This window comes from Penicillium cinerascens, assembly GCF_028974065.1.
Source record: "Penicillium cinerascens strain IBT 15544 chromosome Unknown contig_5_segment0_segment0, whole genome shotgun sequence".
Classification (NCBI taxonomy): domain Eukaryota; kingdom Fungi; phylum Ascomycota; class Eurotiomycetes; order Eurotiales; family Aspergillaceae; genus Penicillium; species Penicillium cinerascens.
In genome coordinates, this window is record NW_026695294.1 from 1,798,414 (window position 1) to 1,817,441 (window position 19,028).

The 19,028-nt window shown below is 51.1% G+C and overlaps 9 protein-coding genes across 9 annotated transcripts; 5 read left to right on the forward strand and 4 right to left on the reverse strand.

Annotated features, from left to right (window-relative positions):
* Positions 1–336: 336 nt before the first annotated feature.
* On the reverse strand, positions 337–3,102 carry N7498_005129 (uncharacterized protein; the record flags this gene model as incomplete). The annotated part of the gene is made up of 1 exon (XM_058452191.1): positions 337–3,102. One exon carries the CDS (start codon positions 3,100–3,102, stop codon positions 337–339), a length of 2,766 nt encoding a protein of 921 aa, XP_058308729.1.
* A 584-nt stretch (positions 3,103–3,686) lies between these two features.
* Positions 3,687–4,302, reverse strand: dprC (the record flags this gene model as incomplete). Its single annotated transcript, XM_058452192.1, has 2 exons — positions 3,687–3,839; positions 3,919–4,302. The coding sequence occupies 2 exons, from the start codon at positions 4,300–4,302 to the stop codon at positions 3,687–3,689; spliced, it is 537 nt and encodes a 178-aa protein (XP_058308730.1).
* A 1,867-nt stretch (positions 4,303–6,169) lies between these two features.
* Positions 6,170–8,165, forward strand: N7498_005131 (uncharacterized protein; the record flags this gene model as incomplete). The annotated part of the gene is made up of 6 exons (XM_058452193.1): positions 6,170–6,413; positions 6,513–6,612; positions 6,671–6,683; positions 6,735–6,952; positions 7,006–7,556; positions 7,618–8,165. 6 exons carry the CDS (start codon positions 6,170–6,172, stop codon positions 8,163–8,165), a joined length of 1,674 nt encoding a protein of 557 aa, XP_058308731.1.
* A 1,339-nt stretch (positions 8,166–9,504) lies between these two features.
* Positions 9,505–11,346, forward strand: N7498_005132 (fungal specific transcription factor domain-containing protein; the record flags this gene model as incomplete). The annotated part of the gene is made up of 1 exon (XM_058452194.1): positions 9,505–11,346. The coding sequence occupies one exon, from the start codon at positions 9,505–9,507 to the stop codon at positions 11,344–11,346; it is 1,842 nt and encodes a 613-aa protein (XP_058308732.1).
* A 24-nt stretch (positions 11,347–11,370) lies between these two features.
* Positions 11,371–12,357, reverse strand: N7498_005133 (alpha/beta hydrolase; the record flags this gene model as incomplete). Its single annotated transcript, XM_058452195.1, has 1 exon — positions 11,371–12,357. One exon carries the CDS (start codon positions 12,355–12,357, stop codon positions 11,371–11,373), a length of 987 nt encoding a protein of 328 aa, XP_058308733.1.
* A 724-nt stretch (positions 12,358–13,081) lies between these two features.
* On the forward strand, positions 13,082–13,866 carry N7498_005134 (uncharacterized protein; the record flags this gene model as incomplete). The annotated part of the gene is made up of 2 exons (XM_058452196.1): positions 13,082–13,535; positions 13,619–13,866. 2 exons carry the CDS (start codon positions 13,082–13,084, stop codon positions 13,864–13,866), a joined length of 702 nt encoding a protein of 233 aa, XP_058308734.1.
* Positions 13,867–14,269: 403 nt separating this feature from the next.
* Positions 14,270–15,392, forward strand: N7498_005135 (NADP-dependent oxidoreductase; the record flags this gene model as incomplete). The annotated part of the gene is made up of 2 exons (XM_058452197.1): positions 14,270–15,091; positions 15,147–15,392. 2 exons carry the CDS (start codon positions 14,270–14,272, stop codon positions 15,390–15,392), a joined length of 1,068 nt encoding a protein of 355 aa, XP_058308735.1.
* A 761-nt stretch (positions 15,393–16,153) lies between these two features.
* N7498_005136 (SDR family NAD(P)-dependent oxidoreductase) lies at positions 16,154–17,095 on the forward strand (the record flags this gene model as incomplete). The annotated part of the gene is made up of 2 exons (XM_058452198.1): positions 16,154–16,217; positions 16,269–17,095. 2 exons carry the CDS (start codon positions 16,154–16,156, stop codon positions 17,093–17,095), a joined length of 891 nt encoding a protein of 296 aa, XP_058308736.1.
* Positions 17,096–17,293: 198 nt separating this feature from the next.
* On the reverse strand, positions 17,294–18,690 carry N7498_005137 (uncharacterized protein; the record flags this gene model as incomplete). The annotated part of the gene is made up of 2 exons (XM_058452199.1): positions 17,294–17,422; positions 17,482–18,690. The coding sequence occupies 2 exons, from the start codon at positions 18,688–18,690 to the stop codon at positions 17,294–17,296; spliced, it is 1,338 nt and encodes a 445-aa protein (XP_058308737.1).
* Between the last annotated feature and the right edge of the window lie 338 nt (positions 18,691–19,028).

Here is a 19,028-nt window from a genome sequence, read left to right on the forward strand (position 1 = left end):
TATGATTTATTTGGGGGTTTTTTTTCTTATTTTTTGGGAATTCTGTGAATACAAAAGAATGCAGTTGGAATCAGAGTATATAGAGCATTTGGGTTTTATAGCGATTTTGAAAAAGGAGTCTGTTAATATACATGGCTTCTCCAGTTCTATCTTCTTTTTCTATATATAATTTCCGTCACGTCCGTGAGTATAGAACACTAAAACAAAGGTTCCAATCACACCCGGGGTCGACAGACCCCAGCTAATTCGCTAAACAAGATCATGACGCGTAGAGATGGTATCATCAAAAAAGCAAAATGCAGATGCAAAACCCCCAAGTCACAAGGTAAGAGGGAATCATGATTTCGAGTTCCCAAGACCGACTCCTTCTTTTCGTCCCCGAATAATAGCCCGTAAACACTGGCCCACACCCTCAAGGTCACCGAGCAAACCAACATGTCCTCGATCACTCTTCACCAATCCATGTTTGATAATTCGGTACCCGGGTGGCAACATGGCCGCAGAAGCGAGACAGACACCATCGCCAGCCGCAAAGGCAAGGTCGTCATAGGCGTCTGTTTGCTTGATGGCCTCGCGCGAGGAGACACGCGCACCGTAGACCGTGGGCACACTCTTGCCGTATAGAACGGCTGTTGGTGGGTAGCGGTTCTCCATCTGATGGGCAGGCTGGAAGTCCATTTCGTACTTGAAGCGCTTGATCTCGGCCAGAGTGCGCTGCAGATATTCCATGGCTACGGCGAGTGGGATCGTACTAGTTGTCGAAGCTCTGCTTGCCCCGGCACTGCCGCGGGGGTTCGGAACTGGGCCGACGAGGCCGTCGACGCCTGGGACGATGGTTTCGTTGACTTTATCGCCGACCTTCTCGCTGACTTTGTCAGAGCTAGATGTCGCGATATTATCTGTAGCGGCGTGGGGTAGGTGGCCAACGCGACGCGGGTTTTGTGTATCCTCTTCTGTGCTGGTGTTGGGGTCGTTGAGGTCGTTGAGGTCTTGCTCGTTGAAATTCAATTCATCTCGAGCACCTAACGAAAACCTCTTGCCAATGCTAGCGAAATCTTTGAACCCTCTGCCTGCCGACGTTGCGGGCAGAGCAGGACCACAGCAGGGGGAGAGGCGGTGCTCTTCCCATTTTTTAGGGTCAAAGAAGTCAACGCGGTATTCTTCCTTGGACTGTTTATCGATGAAACAGCGACCGTCGTCGGGGAGAAGAGCAAAACTGGTACGGAAGGTGAAATTGACCTGTGCGGTAAGCACCCGCGAACTGAGCAGGACGTCATCGCCGTTGCGAAGCGGACCGAGGATGTTGACGCAGTGCTGCGGTACTCCCGCATACAAGACGCCTGCAAAGAGATCAGGTCGCTGGTTCACAGCATGCCGGGTAATGAGTCCGCCTAGACTGTGGGCGATCACCGTAGCACCCCGTCGGATTGGTAGAGCGCCTTCTGAGGAGCCTCGGTTGCAAGGCAAGCGTTCCAGAAAAGCGATAAGTCTCTGGGATAACAGTTCAGGACTGAGGCGCCAGTCGTATCCGTAGTCCCAGACGCGCATGTCGCCGCGGATGGCGTTGTCGCATTTGCGCAGCCGCTTCATCAGTCGCCGACAGACGTCCACAGGACCGACATGGGATAGCACGCCGGATGGGATGATCGTCTCCTCCATGCGTTCTTCGTCCTCTCGAGTTAAACCGACCTCCAAATCCACCTTTCGCAGATTCAGCCCAACCTTCATCGGCACCCAGAGCTGCCGGTGTGGCGGCTTAGCAGACCGCAAGATCGAGCCACGGTAGCCTCCCAAAATCACGACATCGCCGGTGAGTTCTGACATGGCTTGTTCCAGGATTGGATGCGTTGACTGAGGGTGGTTTCGTGGAGGTGGAGGTGGAGGCATAGCGGCATGTACCTTGGCACCCTTATCAGTTGCAGTGTTCAAATTTGTGCCTCCGTTCTCATTGAAGAAGGGCCGATTAGCCCAATCACCCCGAATATCCTGTAAATGCAGGCTGGGCATGCTGAGCAGTCGGCTACTTGAGTCCTGCAAGCTATCCTTGATCGCCTTGAAGCGGCTGTTGACCTGTGAATGTACATTTTCGTATAGCGGTCGCTGTTCCAGCGACGATGCGGTCGAAGATGCGCGCAAGTAAAGAGATTGATCTGAAGATGATTTGCGCAGACTTGGTGGTCGTTTCTGCGCCAGACTGGGCCGTTTCGAGTATGAGTGTTTTACAGCTGAGCTGCCGCCCAGCGACTGCAGCTCTGAAATAGGCCGGGCGTCGTCTCCTTCATCTTCATCGTGCCCAGCATTGTTTGTTGGTCGCGGGGAAGGTGGCTTTCTCCGGTCTAGCGATGTGCACCTTGTATCGACACCCGGAATTCGTTTGCTTGAGCCTTCCGTGGTCCGGCTGCGAGGTCGGTTATGCGTATTACCACGAAACGAAAGAGATGGCACTTTCGCCAGCGAACCCAAGTCCGGCAGGAACCTCTTCAATTCCCCGGACCAAGCACGCGGTCTTCGCGGCAACGAAGTCTTCAACAGCGAACGGGTGAAGCTGGACCGTTGATTACCGCTCTCTTTAGCCTCGTGATGGTCGGTGTGGGGACCTTTGGGCGTCCGGCGGTCCACCGGCACGGAGGGGGCGGCAGGATGCGTCGCTGGCGTTCTTTGAGACGGATGGGAGGCCGGCACTTGAGTCTGAACCGTTGGCTCCACCTGCTCAGGTTCGGCTGTGATCTGAGAAATGAACAAGCCATCCTCGCTGACGGGATCTGGGATCGCCGAAAAATATTCGCCGTTCTGTTCCAACGCTCGGGTTTTTTCTTCGGCGGGCGTTGCGCGAGCTTTCATGCGGCTCTGAGCGCGCCCGATGCTGACCCCAACCACGTCGCCGGCGTCATCCTCGTCCACGTCATTGGAAGGTCGGAGCGGCTCGTCGCTGTCGGAACTGGAAAAGGACGAGTACTGCAGAGGTGACTCGGATGCGACCGCATTCCCCGAGGATTCAGACGTCCACGACTCTTGCAGCTTCTGTGGGCGATTGGAGGTCTCTGCGCTCCCCGTGCCGGCGGGATCCGTCCTATTCGGACGGTCGGCGGAGATTGAGGTCATGGTATAGGGTCGGGACAGGATCGACTCGGTCGGGGCATTAGGTCGTACGATACGTGTGCGAGTGCAACGGCGGAAACAGGGCTCAGTCCATATATGATGCAATCAATCGTGGGGTCCAGGGGCTCTGCGGCGAACTGTACAACGCAGAGCTCTCGATTATGAACAGTACGGTGGGATCAAGTGCGGGCGTCCACTTTATAAAGCTGGACTGGAAGCGGGTTCCACAGCACAGCCTTCACAGCCGGCTCTCCCGGAAAGAGGAAGAACTCGGTCGATTGTCAACACGTGCAAATAAGCAGCTCAGCTTGTCTAAGCACTCGGAATCCAGTTCTGCTTATGGTTTCTTGAATAATAAACAAACGCATCGTTGTTTGACCCCGGGAGATCGATGTCCTAATTTCCACCTTGGTGCAGCCGCGATCGGCGATGACATCGTCCTCGACCCAAAGGATTAGACTACTGAGAAGTAATCCGCACTATCGCCAAAATGTACCTAGTAATATATCACTATCCCACGTAAGACCTAGAACCAAGCATTGCCAAGCATTAAAATCGTTTTCGCATCCCCGTCTCCAACTAACAAATCATCTTCCCGTACGGGCCCCCGTGAACTCGCCCGATTGCATCTCACGCTCACCCCGTCGTGCAATTTCTTCGTTGCGCTCTGCGCCATCCGTAGTTCCAAAGGCTCTATCCACAGCTCCGGTCAGAGCTCCACGTAGCGACTCTCCGGCTCCCTATGTAATGTTAGATCGTCCTGGAAGTCATCGAGGTCCTCAAAAAACCACGGTAATTATATAGCCGAAGGGAACCTACATGTACACCCGCCATCACGCCTTGAGCTTTGCGACCAAAATCCTCGCCCTTTCGGGCAAATTTGTCACCGGAAGCGTTCGAGTCCGCCGTCGCCTGATTAACCATTTGGGGTTGCGGCGCGTTACTAGGCATATGAGTGCCTGCAATCTGCCCGCCCTGGTCATAGCTGTTGGACGGGTGGGATCCAACCGCAGATGGTTTTGTATATTTCGCTCCGGTGGCCGGGTTGACCCCTGATGTGGCAGGATCGTACTGCGGTTGTGTGTCATGCAAGCCCGTAGGGAAGCCGGGCGTCCCGGTCGAGGATCCATAGGAAGGGCGGCGGGCGCCAGCCATGGCGTCCTGGCGATGTGCCTCTGCCGCTTGATTGTTGTATGTGCTCATTGTATTAATAGATGATAATTCACAATAGTTCAGCGATATTAAGATTATAATGAGGGAGTTACGATGAATGCGTATTGAGGCGAACTATATAGTTCCTGCTGTTGCGAACAGTGACGTCATGATGAACGCACACCCAGCGTGGAGTAGATACAGGCTATCTGTCCGCAGATCACGAACTACAGTTTCCGATATTAGAACCAGAGAAACCGGATGCAATTTGCAGAACTTATTGTTCACCACTGATCTGCGGAAGGCGATCGGCTTCCTGATCACCGGATGAACTAACCACTCTACATAAGCCCGCCACCTTACCCGCCACAGAGCATTCCTTAACACTTCTACACAAGTTGTGATATTCAAACTGCAATATTCTCAAGAAAACCAATGGTGAGGATCGAATGAGTGCTTGTCCGAATAGGAGTCCATTACCGCTTCAAAGCCGAATTAAACGAGGATGAGCCAAATGAGCGTCAGAAAGATTCCAAATTGTATAAAGAAAGGATGGCCGGAGAGTTACCGACAGTAGTATTACACCAAAAAAACCGAGCACTAGATACTTCCAAGGTTTGTATCTCATTGCAACCCAGAGGATTGTGGAATATTCCAAATCATGAAACCCTTATATTTGATTGGCCTTGAGTGACCCGAGATATTCGACTGGGTTGACTGGATATGCACGCCGCGTTAATAAAAATGGTTAAGATAGATAACATTATTCGAACAGCTGGCGATTGGCTTGCTTTCACGCTTTCATCTAAGTTTGAATTCCCATTATGAGACATAAAATCCTCCCTGGGGGTCGGCCAGGTCCGCAGACCCCAATCTCGGATATAAAATATGGAATCATACGACGTTGCCTCGGCCGACTTGGGGTTCCACGTTAACGACGGCAGACTCCGAATGTGTGGCTCTTCCAGGGTCTGGCATTTATACCCGTCTCTAGGAAAACACCTGCGAACCAATGCGAAATAGAATCGTCTTAGAACCCCTTCTGCTATGAAATTATGTCGAAAGCCGCCCGGAAAAAGTGAACTGGATTATGCTCGCTTAACGTTCTTGGCAAGTCGGCACAAGACGAAGTTCAGTCGGCCTGCTAAACTGGGAATTCGTGGTGGATTAAAGTGGGTCAAAGTGGGCAATTAAGGTGCACGCAACGCATCAGAGGCTGAACCCCGACCCATAGGGCCGCATGGGTGTGGCGTGGTTGGCTGAATTTTCGCACGTACTCTCCCGAACGGTTCCTATTATCTAAGTCCATAATTGCGAAAAGATTTTTTATTTGATCTTAAAACATATGATTACTATGGCCTGCTATATTACCTGATCCCTTCCCGGTGCTCCCCTTAGTCCCACACACCTTTTGACACTTCAGGCCTGTCTTCGCTCCGCAAAGACGACACCTCTCTCCATCCCCTCTACACCTTCAACAGCAGACCACTTCGCTGTGTTCGCTATTTCTCTCGGCATTACAGGACGCCATCTCGTCGCACCTCGGAAAATTCCAGCTGACGGCCACATCCGGTTATATAGTTTCAAAGAAACTTGGTCTACACTCAGCAGTCTGGCACTTCGATACTCCGACAGTAGCAACAAATAGCTCGCATTTCAACCCCGTTGCACCATCTCGAGTCGACTGTCCCATCGCAGCTTCCCGAATCGGATCCTACCAGCCCTTGCACCTCCAACTTCAATTATCCAGCGCGTCAATCTTAACGAGCAGTATCCGAAGTGAAACATTAGGCCTGGGCCCCAACGCAAGACCTATAGTTCGACCACGCGAGTAGCATTGAATTCACCGTCCCGTCGCTCCATCCGGTTACTCTGCCACGCATCATAGCCCTGCTGCGATCTCGAGCTCCTGCTCATTATGCCTAACTGGAAAGACCTTTTCACCAACAAAGACCGCCGGGGTTTCCCCGAGGTCGTGGTGCCTCTCGCCCAAGGCTCTGCGCCGCAGAAGCCCAAAGACGAATCCGACAGCAGCCCTGACCGAGCTTCCCTCCAGGAAAAGGGTGCTAGCGGTGCTCACGGTACCACGTTGACTTTGGAAGCTCTCCGAGCCGAAGTTGAAGATAGTATTGCCGCTACCGGCCACGATACTGTTTATGATCGTATGTATATCATATCCAGCCGTGCTGATTTCCTGGAATTGGCATTGGCTTCTAACCTATCTTGTTGAGCATGCGAATTAATTTGGCATTGCTTCGTAGGCAAAGCGAAGGTCATTAACAGAGCTGTTCAGGACATTGGTATGGGTCGCTATCAATGGGGACTGTTCATTCTGTGTGGAATGGGCTGGGTTGCCGACAAGTAAGCAGACGTTCACCACTTAAGTACAGAAACAGCTGCTAATGTATTTTGGCTACAGTCTGTGGTTGCAGGTATGGCTGAAATTCTAAATTGACTTGAAATTTTCAGCTAATCATGTGTAGGGTGTTGCGCTCACTCTGACCCCTGTCTCCATGGAATTCGGTGTCTCTGAGACCGAATCTCGGTTTGCGACATGCTCGCTCTTTGTGGGTTTGATTATTGGTGCTTCCTTCTGGGGTATTGCTTCCGATGCCATTGGTCGTCGCCCTGCCTTCAACATGACTCTGGGCATTTGTGGTACCTTTGGTCTCGCCGCTGGCGGTGGTCCCAACTGGGTTGGGTATTTTTCTCTTGAGACGGAGCATGGAATACTCATACTGACGCCGAATGCAGAACTTGTGCCCTGTATGCCTGCCTGGGTCTTGGTGTCGGTGGAAACCTGCCCGTCGATGCCGCCATCTTCCTGGAATGCCTGCCTCCTAACTCGGCCAACATTTTGAGTGGACTGGCCACCTGGTGGTCTGTCGGTACTCTGATTGCCAGTATGCTCGCCTGGGCTTTCATCCCTAACTTTTCGTGTGAAACGGCTGCGAACTGCACCAAGGCCGACAACTGGGGCTGGAGATACCTTATCCTCACGCTAGGTGCCATTACCTTTGTCATGTTCCTTTGCCGTTTCTTCTTCTTCACCCTGTACGAATCGCCCAAATTCCTCGTGTCCCGTGGTCGTCAGGATGAGGCCGTGGCTGCAGTTCAGGGCATTGCCTACAAGAACAAGACCACCACCTGGCTCACCGAAGAAATTTTGAACGAGATCGGCGGATACCCGGAAGTGAACAAAAAACAATCTCTGTCCACCATCGAGATTATCAAGAGATCCTTCGAGCGCTTCTCGGTCCAGCAAGTTAAGCCGCTGTTCAGGACCAAGCGCCTTGGCATTTCCAGTATGTATCCATCTCTCTCTACAATCTGTCTACAATCTGTCCAAACTAACAATCATCCCAGCTATCCTCATCTGGTTCTGCTGGACCTGCATCGGCATGGGCTACACCCTGTTCAACGCTTTCCTCCCCCAATACCTAAGCGCCAACTCCACCACCTACGAGACCTACCGCAACTACGCCATCACCGCCGTCTGCGGTATCCCCGGCCCACTCCTCGCCTGGTTCCTAGTCGATGTCAAGTACATCGGCCGCAAGGGCACAATGGCCGCCTCGACCGCGATCACAGGTGTCCTTCTCTTCTGCTTCACAGCTTCCAAGGACCCTAACATTCAGCTCGTATGCTCTGCGTTGGAATCTTTCTTCCAGATGATCATGTACGGTGTTTTGTACGCCTACACGCCCGAAGTGTTCCCTGCGCCGAACCGTGGTACCGGATCTGGTATCGCCAGTTGTTTGAACCGTATTGCGGGACTCATGGCTCCGATTATTGGCATCTATGCGAATACTGATCCGGTTACCCCGATTTATGTTGCGGGTGCACTGCTTCTGGCATCTTTCGTGGCGATGATATTCTTGCCCATTGAGACGCAGGGAAAGCAGTCTATGTAAAATCCTTCACCTTGGGAGCGGGATATCCGTGGAGTTTCCATTAGACGTGAAGTTGAAGATGTATATACTTTAAATATTAGCCCTGCATCATAGAAAAGGGAAGAGCATAGCGATGCGATGTTATATCAGTGATCTCAGCCTGGAGCAGACACAAAACATTGGTTGCGCCTAATCTAGAACCTTGGATCACATTTCTCGTGGTCTCCCCCCCGGTGCATTTCTTCATATATTGACATGATTGAAAGATGGTTGCAAAGGTGAAGGTGGATTGGATATGCCACATACTCGTTCACCCCAGAAAGAACTATATGACCAAGTGCTACAAGACTAGAAAGTATGGATATCCAATCCCTTAAAAGAATAGTGTTTCGAGGGAAATAAGACGCACAGACATGCCCCACTCGCTTAGATTTCGTTATAAATCACTCAATTCCTACCGAAACGTCCGTATTCCTTGTAGCCCCGTAGCATCAGAGTTAATTGGAGATTGGGGACTAAACTTAAAAAGGCAACTACTTTGAGGGATTTCGGTAACATTACCTTAGTGTAGCCCATGCCGATGCAGGTCCAGCAGAACCAGATGAGGATACCTGGGATGATTGTTAGTTTGGACAGTGGCGTAAGAAAGGAAATTTTATGAGTTCGGGTGCCTAGCGGGAGTCGACATCCGTACTGTTTCCGAGTCTAATGCGTCACCCGCAACTGCGACCCTTTAATTTCTCCCCAATAGTTTCCTTTACAGTAGAGTTCGAAAACAGATTATCCCTTAAACACACACACTTTGTTTCTCGGCCCGTACCCGAAACAACGCTAATGCGTATTAGGATAAGGCGTAAATAATCCTTTCGACCACATTACTTATAATACCGTATTTTACACCAAACTCCTAATGCACTTCTACCTAAGCGCCCCTCCATACCCTGACATCTATTCTTTTCAGCACCACAATCCGAGAACTGCTAAAATCTCTGTGCAAGATGGCACCGAGGCTACCCCCGTCAAAGACACACTTCATTACCGAACAACATAAACCTCAAGAAAGGAGGAGAATTGTCGTGTCCTGTAGCGAATGCCATCGGCGCAAGCAAAAAGTAGGGAGCCCCACGAAAGAGCTAAGTAAGAAACCTACTAAAGACTGAATAGTGCGACCGCCAGTATCCATGTAGCAACTGCATCAAGCGAGAAGCGCAGGTATTCATACTTCTAAACGCAAAATTGCCTTTGGTCTAATTGGCGACCGCAGGATCTTTGCCATTATGACGCTAGACCGAAGGGAGGCCAAGCCACACAAAGCAGCTCCGGCGAGAGTGGTCCCTCGGAAATCAGCTGTAGCACCAATATGGTGCATCTGTGCCCCCCTGCTAGACCGGGCCCTGAGTGGCCTAGCGAGCTTCAGGACAAGATCCGAGACTTTGGATATTCCAGCCATGGCAATCACAACTCCATGAGCCTATTGCGGACCGCAGAGCTATATGGAGGTCAGGATACTAGTTTAGTTGACTTCCCTGCCACGAATCAGCCCTCTTTCCGAAACGATGCCGACCGTAAGTATAAAGAATTAGTCCGCCAGCTGCCTTCGCAGGCCTGCATCGACATCTTGGTCCAAACGTTTTTCTTCGGCATTAATTGGCAGTATGACCTGCTTGACGAGGAATCCTTTAGAGAACGCCTAGAGGCATGGGGAAAGATCTCATACTCTGACCTTCAAGTGAGCTTCGGAAGATTGGCGCTAGAAACCCTTGTGTTTCCAGCACTACTGTTTCAAATCCTTGCACACGCCCTTCTCTTTCACCCTCCTCATGATGTAATTATCAATTCTCTCATGACCATGGCTGGTATGACCTTCCATGATCTTGGGGCCGAATATAGCGATACAGGCGCTGAGTTACTCGCACTTCTGGGGAAAAAGAATATCAAAATCGCCATGGTACAAGCAGGTTTGCTACGAGCCTCTTTTTTGAAAAGTAGCGGCAAAGTTGTTGAAGCCTGGCATACGCTTGGGACAACAATCCGCGATGCACAGGAAATTGGCCTACATACCGGGCGAATTGTATCCGAGCAATCTCCAGTTGAGCCGGAGCGCGAGAGACACGATGTCAGTCTCGTTGGTCACAAAATTTGGGTGGTCTTGCATATTTGGGACATACATATGGCTGTCGTTCTCGGTCGACCGATTGCAACCGATCTCCAAATAGACCGCTTCTCTCACACTATCGAAGACGACGAAAGACGGCGAGAATTATTCTCGCATTGGCAAAGCGAGACTGATCTTCCTCGACCATTTGACATCATCCTGGCCGGCTATAATGTGGCCTATCGATATTTCAAGGACATTCACCAAATGGAACACAACGGTGCTAACTCCCAAGACTACCTCACGGTCGAACGTATTCACGCCGCAATCAAGAACAATATACAATTTTTACCTTCTTGGTGCCGTCTAGAAAACCCAGATACGAAGTTTGATCGATTACACGGGTGCCAATGGCTACCCGTTGCCCGAGATGGACTGTTCTCGCTCATCCACCTTGTTCTTCTCACACTTCATCGACCGTTCATATTCTCTGTTGCCAACAGTCGCACAGAAGCCGTCAAAGCCGGAATATCCATTCTTCATGCACAGGAACGACTATTTCAACAGTCGGAGCCGCACCAGCGCAAGGTTTTTAATCCGGTCTACGCTTCTTTTGATGCGATTGTTCTCATTGCAGCACTCTGTCTCGTCTTTCCGAATGAGGATCACGAAAGAGGAACAGAGTGTATCAATGTTGTTGAACGAGGGATACAAAGGCTGGACATCATTGGTCAATCCAACTCCATGGCAAACTCAGCACATGGCGTTGTCTGCAGCTTGTACCATCGCCTAAGACGTCGGCTCGGCATCTCGGAAACCGAGGACACTAGGGCACTTTACAGCAACTCAAAATGTATCTCTCACAACAGCGATACATATTACTCTAATGGGGCACCGTCGGAATTCTCCTTTGATGCTGTTTTACCTCCGCGCCCAACCCATGACCTGTTCTTCGATCATATTTCAAGCACCCAAATCCCCCTCATGGACACACCGGATGTTTTGCCCTTGGACCCGCTTACTGTGAACGTTACAGATAATTGGACATTTGAAGGCACCTTCTCAGATGCTAGCTTCTGGGGTGTGATGAACGAGCTTAATCATTGAAATGTACCTCTTGTCAATCGCATTCTATTTGATCTCCGCAAACCAGGCCGCAATATCTCCCACATTGCGATCAACACAATCCGGCTGGTCATAGTGCTGGAAGTGGGAAACCTCGTTGTTCCAGATCAACTTTTTCTGACTTGTGGGAATGGACTCGTAGTGGCGCTTAGCAGCCGCCGCATTCATACAGTTGTCGCCGTGGATCACCAGCGTCGGCTTGTTCAGCTTCGCAACGCCAGGAACGGTGGTATAGTCAAAGTGGTCCAAGTCGCTCATCACCGCGTATCGGTTCTCAAATCCCTTTAATGTCCACGGCCCATACCAGGACCAAACAACTGGTCCTGGAAGGCCGGCTAGTGACCCGGTATTCGGGTCAGCGGGCGTCGGATCAACCAGCGGTTGATACACCACTTCCCCGGTCTTGTCGTACAATTCACGGGCTTTTTTAGCTCGCTCGAGTCGTGCTTTGTACAGGGCTTCTCCCTGTTCGGGAGTGGGCATTTTCATCGCCGCGATATCCGCGCCAGGCGTCCACGCAACACACCCAGCGCAAATCATATAGATGTCGGTTTCATGGTCTCGATAGTATCCCGAGACTGAGGCCACGCCTGCAACCCGGCCATCGTAGGATGCCACATCCAGAGATTCAGGGCCGCCCTGGCAGATCCCGACTAAGAAGAGCCGGGCTGGATTGACATCGCCGCGTGTCGATAGGTAGTCAAGTCCTGCGACCATGTCCTCGTTTTTCATTTTCGGATTTTCCAGTCGTCGGGGTTGCCCGGTGCTTTCACCAACCGTGCGGGGGTCGAAGATCAACGCGGCGTAGCCTTCATCTGCGAGACGGGTTGCGTATTGCAGCGGCGCTTGTTCTTTCACAAAAGAATATGGGCCGGTGATAACAATACCGGGTGGTTTAGTGACATCCGTGGGACGAAAAAGGACTCCACTGACAGTCTCCCCATGAGAGAGATATTTGACCTTTTCAGTGGTATATTGACCGTGGGAAGGCATCTTGAATTCGATTCAATGAAAGCTGGCTATGAGGTTTGATTGAAAAGATCTTGATGTTCTTAAGCGGCAAATTTCGCCAGGTTTAAATAACCCAAGGTCATCGGCGTTATGCCACGGCAAAAGGCCCTCCTCGATGATTTACCGTAGGCCCTATGACAACTATGACGTATTGGATTCAATGGACAACACTACAATTCCCAATCATATTAGCGTTTCTATCTCCGTTTCGGGCGTGCCCAATTATCGCCGATAAAAGCGGGTCAGGTTGGAGGCTAACGCCGATGAACCAATCAAGAGTAAATGATCTGTGGACCTTATGCAACAGATGCTCAGTTGTACGCCGATATCCGATCCCCAAATTTTGGCAATGTATCTATTCTATGGCTTGACTTCTGCCGTGTTCGTAGTCTGCTTGCCTTTCCTGGTGGAGCCCTCCAGCCTAATGTACTAGTATTCCCTGTTTCGAAGAATTCGTATCTGCAGTGGCGTAACAAAAGTTTGAAACCTCCTTCTAGACCGCCTTCTCCACCGCCTAACTTTCTCTGACCTTCTACGCGTGCAGACCACGCGTATCTTATGTTGGAATGCAAGGTTTTTAGATGGCAGAATATTACAGAAACCAGCAATTCAAGTCCCTCGAGCAATCGTTGGTGGTATCCTTTTAAATGCCTTGGCCGGCATTGCATACCTGTTACCTATCGCATTCGTGCTTCCCGATATTCCTATGCTAGCCAATATCGCCTCCGCGCAGCCAGTGCCGACTATTGTGAAGTCTGCCACCGGAAATTCCGTAGGGGCCTTTTGTCTCCTTATTCCATTGATTGTCCTTGGTCTGATTTGCGGACTGGGATGTGTTACTGCTACATCACGAGCAACTTGGGCATTTGCACGGGATGGTGCCATCCCCGGCTCTAGGTGGTGGAAAACGGTTAACGAGCGCTTCCAGATTCCCCTCAACTCGTTGCTGTTAGGAATGGTCGTTGAGCTGCTTCTGGGATTGATATACTTTGGCTCAAGCGCTGCCTTTAACGCATTCTCCGGCGTCGGTGTCATCTTTCTAACCCTCAGCTACGCATGCCCTGTTGCGGTGTCTCTGATTCTTCGCGGCCGTCAGGATATCCAGCGTGGCTCGTTCAATCTCGGATCACTCGGTTACTTCTGCAACATCATTTGCATCGGTAAGTGGTACATCGCTTTTGCTGTTTCCCAACTTGCCGCATTCGCTCCTCTTCTACATGCTAAGCTTTGTGCTTCTTTTCAGCCTGGTGTCTCCTCGCCATCCCGTTATTTTCCATGCCAACGTCTGTGCCCGTCACGACAAACACGATGAACTATGCTTCTGTTGTTTTCATTAGATTCGTGTCCATTTCGGGTGTCTGGTATGGGGCATGGGGCCGGAAGAACTATATTGGCCCTGCGTTGGACCAGCTGGATGGCGAATCTGGATCGTTCCACGAAGAGCCCGAGGAGAAAGAAGGAGACAAGGATTTCACTAATGATGCTTTTTGATCACTTTAGTAACCCGCGCTAACCTGTGAGAATCTACGACGAATTTACCCTGAGGCAAAGTCGAGGGAGTTTGTATAGTTCGCGGCTGAGAGCGATGACATCATGCTGAATACGGGCGGCGATCGCTCTTCGGAACTTGTGGTAGATTTTATACGTGCCTCTACTGTTATGAAACAACATAAAAACAGATTTCAATCACAAATACTTGTTGAATAATCCGACCGTTTACTGATAGTCCGTCTCTAGGGTGAACCGAGGTACACTCTTCATCCCCAGTGGGGCAATTTTCCTAATCTGGGGTTGCTCCGATCTCACGATCTCCAAAGTCCGCGGTACTCTTCATTCTTATTTCCCTCTCTGCTCTCGCTCTTTCCTCTCTTTACACACCTAGGAAAAGGCCAAGATGTCGTACAAGCAGATACTCTATAACACCACCCCGGCCCCGGCCATCGACCCCTCCCTCTCCGGCAAGGGCACCTTCCGCGTCAATACCGTTCCCCGGCCCAGCAATGTGCCCGCCGACAAGCTACTCGTGCGTGTGCACTACCTATCCCTCGACCCGGCTATGCGCCAATGGCTCACAGCCAAGCGTTCCTACATTGCACCCGTCGAGCTCGGCGCCGTCATGCGCGGACAAAGCATCGCTCAGGTCGTCGCTGTGGGCAGTGACCTCGGCTCGAAGTTCAAGACCGGCGATTGGGTCGTCGCATACTCTGGGTGGCAGGAGTATGCCGTGTTGGGAGCCAAGGAGGTGGAGAAGGTGGCTATTCCAGCCGGTGGTCGCCCCACAGATGCCATGTCCGTGCTGGGCGTGACTGGCTTGACGGCATACTTTGGAATGACCGAGGTCGGTCAGCTCCGCCCAGGCGATACGGTGGTGGTTTCCGGTGCTGCGGGTGCAACGGGTATGGTTGCTGGTCAGATTGCGAAGATCAAGGGAGCCAAGCGTGTCGTTGGCCTGGCTGGTAGCCCGGACAAGTGCGAGTTCCTGGTGAAGGAGCTTGGGTTCGACGCTGCGATCAACTACAAGGATCCCAACTGGCGCAAGCAGCTCAAGGAGGCTACTCCTGAGTATATCGATGTCTTCTTTGACAACACCGGTGGCGAGATCCTTGATGCTTGTTTGGCTCGCGCTGCGCGTGACGCGCGCTTCGCTATTTGCGGTGCTATCAGTCAATACAACTCTGCCAAGCCGCAGGGCCCTACTAACTTCATGAACGTCATTGTAAGCTTTCTCGGAGTATTGATTGAAGATAGGACCTTGCTAACGACGCTTGTAGTCGCACCGAATTACCATGAAGGGCTTCATTGTCTTCGACTTTGCCAAGAAGTACCCGGCTGCGTTGCAGGAGCTGGCCTCCTGGCTATCGCAGGGTAAGCTCAAGCGCAAGGAGCACATCGTGCCTGGCGGATTGGAGGGCGCACCAAAGGCCCTTGTGGACCTTTATGCGGGTGTGAACACCGGTAAAATGATGGTCGAGGTTGCGCCCATTAGTGAGGCCGTGGGAGCCAAGGCAAAGCTATAGAGAAGAAATAGTGTATTCATCATGCGTTGAGCATTGTATTATTCATATTTGTGATGTCGAAAGGTGCGGGACATTTGTACATAGTTGCCAGCCAGACCAATCCAATCGATGCTGGCATTTTCATGGCCGATGTTTTCGGAAAGACAAAATCGCATTTTGAAGACGATCAAAGTAAGCATGAGACCCTTGAATATCTTTTCATGCTGGGTATTGGTCATCCAACGTGGGTGGGTCACTATCTACAGTACAGTACTGTTGGAGTGGTTCTTGACGTCATCCTGATATAGTTGCTCCTACTTGATATTAGCTTCGACCTGTCCAAACTGACGTTTTATTGCACGGAAATAGACCCTGCAAGGAACTTGGCATATTCAAATTACCGTGTTCGTGATTCTTAGCTCCACGTAGCTGATTTTATTGGGCAAGCACTATGACCTAAGGATGAGTGTATCACCTCTGCAGCTTCCCAATAACAGGTTACTTGCAATTTCATTGGGCATCACAACCGGATTTTCAGGCCAAACCATGCTTAATATCACATAATATCTTGCATGTTCGGTCATTACCTCAATTTTGACCAGGGAGCCATGTTTGCCCGGTCGCGTCCTCTTATAAGGCAAAGTGGCCTGCAGCTTCGCAAATCCTATTTCTCTAAACCACCTACCACTCTCTTCCCTAGAAGACCATTGAAAATATTCTCATCATCAGATAACCTTTCGATTAATACCCCGCAACGAAGATTCGTCTCAGATCAAATCAAGATGGAGGCCAAACAGAGCAACCAGAACTTCAGATTGGAGAACTTATTCAACGTTAAGGGCAAAGGTAACCAAGACCTCAACTCCCCTCGGCAAAATACATTCTAATTTTATCCAGTGGCCCTCATCACCGGTGGCGGCTCCGGAATCGGCCTCATGGCAGCACAAGCACTAGCTGTGAACGGTGCGAAGGTCTACATCACAGGCCGTACCAAAGAGAAGCTCGACCGAGTCGCAGAGCTCTACAGCGCGGACGTGCCCGGAGAGATCATTCCCATCACAGCCGACATTACCAACAAAGAATCAATCGACAGCCTAGTCCAAACCATCTCCGAGCGCGAGAAATACCTCTCCATCCTCATCAACAACGCCGGAATCTCCAGCCAACCTCAAACGACCGAGCATGAAGATCCCCAACAGCTTCGCAAATCCCTCTTCGAAGACGCATCAGGTGACATGCAAGAATGGGACAGCGTCTTCCGCACAAACACATCCCAGCTATTCTTCATGACAACTGCATTCCTCCCTCTTCTCTCAAAGGGCTCCGAACAAGAACGCGGCTGGTCCAGTACCGTCATCAACATAACCTCAATCTCGGGAATCGTCAAGGTCTCCCAGCACCATTTCGCGTATAACGCCTCCAAGGCTGCGGCGATTCATCTGACCAAGATGCTGGCGCACGAGGTTATGACGTCTAACTTGCGGATCCGCGTGAATAATATCGCACCGGGTGTTTTCCCTAGTGAGATGACCACTAATGAGAGCGATGAAAAGCAGAAGAGTGCTATTCCGAAGGAGAAGTATGAGCAAAAGGTGCCCGCGGCGAGATCGGGCAAGGACGAGGACATGGCGAGCACGGTTCTCTTTGCGGCGACGAATCAGTACTTGAATGGGCAGACCGTTGTTGTTGATGGCGGGTATGTGCTTGCGGCGGGAACCGTGTAGGGGAATACATTACGACATGCAATTTTTGGAGTTTAAATTGAATTGTGTAAATTATGTGCGAGATTGAAGACCGGGAGTTTGTTAGTGGCCGAGTAGGTTGCTGACAGCCCTACGTCGGAGGGTAAATCCGACCTACGAAGGAAACGATCAAGCTATTTGTATGACATGATTCCTGTTACACCCTTGAACTACAACGTATCAATAGCCCTTGTCTCCAGCCTCGCATACTGATACACCACTCATCCATTCCGAACGCAGCATGTTCCTTGTTGTTATGCGTCTCCGTGGATTGGGGTGTAACATTGCATATATGGCGTTTCGACGTCTCTGTAATCCCGGTCAGTGAAAAGTACTTTCGAAGGCACTCAAAAATTCGGCGGATTTACGTTTCCTAAAGCCTCAATCGGCGGGTATCCATCTTCCGCATACCGACCCTGCAGGTACTCCAGGTACCTCGAATCTTCGCGGTCAGGACGCGCACTGCGCCATACGAGGCGGCCAGTTACCAGAGTCATGTAGATTATTGCAGCTGCCCACACATCGGTCGGACGGGGGTCAAAGTAATGCGCATCTTCATCGCTGTCTTCGCTGGGAGAGCGACGTGACCGAGAACGGAATGCTTCTGGGGATGTATAAGGGAGACTCATGCCAGGGAATGAGGCAGTGGAGCTTGTAGTGTCTACTGAGGCACGCCGAGGGGGACTGGAGCGGGAAAAAGACGACAACATCCAAGAAAAGGACCATGATACTGAGGATTGGGGATGTGGGCGGTCCGAAGGTAGGGTGTCGTCGGGTTCTCGTGGCGTGGCACATTCTGACCATATGCGATGGACGTGACTGTCTCCAAAGCCGGCCAGCTTGACTGCTCCATTTTTGGTCAATAGTACTGTTTCGAGCCGGACATCGCGATGTGCTGTGTCGTGCTGGTGCAGAAAGTCTAGGGCGCGGAGGATCTGAGCGACTAGGCAATCGGCCTCGGGTGTTGGAAGGGGACCGTTGCGGGAGAGTAGTTCGTGAAGATCACCCCCTGTGCAGTAGGGCATGACCAGACAAAGCTCCGAGCGTTCATTGTAGAGGAGGTCGGTTATCGAGAGGATGTTTGGGTGACGAGGGTGCACATTGGGAATGGATGAGGTATCACAGGAGGAATTCGACACGGGGCTTGATGCGTCTAGGATGTTATATCGGTAAACTTTGACAGCGAAAAGCTGCTTTAGTTTGCCTCCTTCCGTCCTGTAATTGTGAAGACGGACAGTGGAGTTGGTGCCGTAATGCAAGATCTCAAGACACCGGCCATATTTGTCCGTGAAAGAGCGCTGGGGCGATGGGATAATCTGGTGAGATGCCATAGACGAGCACGTCTCCGATCTCATTAATGGTTGACGGTCTGTCGACATAGACGCCAGACTGGGCCGATGCTCAACGCCAAAAATAGGCCAACCACGTTTTGAGTTGCTTGAAGGTGCGTCATTCAAGTCCTGCGATGCTAGAGAATGCTTTGGGCGCGTCAAGTAATGGTGGTGGGCAGCGGCCTGGTCAGGTCTATGCACCGCGATACCTGTCCAGGTGTCCTTGTGGTGAGGTCTGTCCTTCATGAACAACGTAGTCAGATAAAATTGAAAGAGAAAAAGTAATTTTTTTTTTTAGTCCACAGAGGCCTTGAGCGGCACTGTTTTATAAACATTGTTCCTTAGCGGTGTAGGGCGACGAGTATATCCCTCGTAACCCACCCCCCGCGTCCCATGGAAGACAGAAAGGAGAGAGGAATCACGAGAGAAACCCTGCCCGCACACAGGTACTTCAAGCCATGAACGAATGTTACCAAAATGAAACAAATCGGAGGCGGCGCTTGCGTCGGGTGGAAATGCCGCGATTGGACACGGCAAACCGCTCACGATGATCGCGCCTCTCCAGATGACCATGCAGCCGAGCG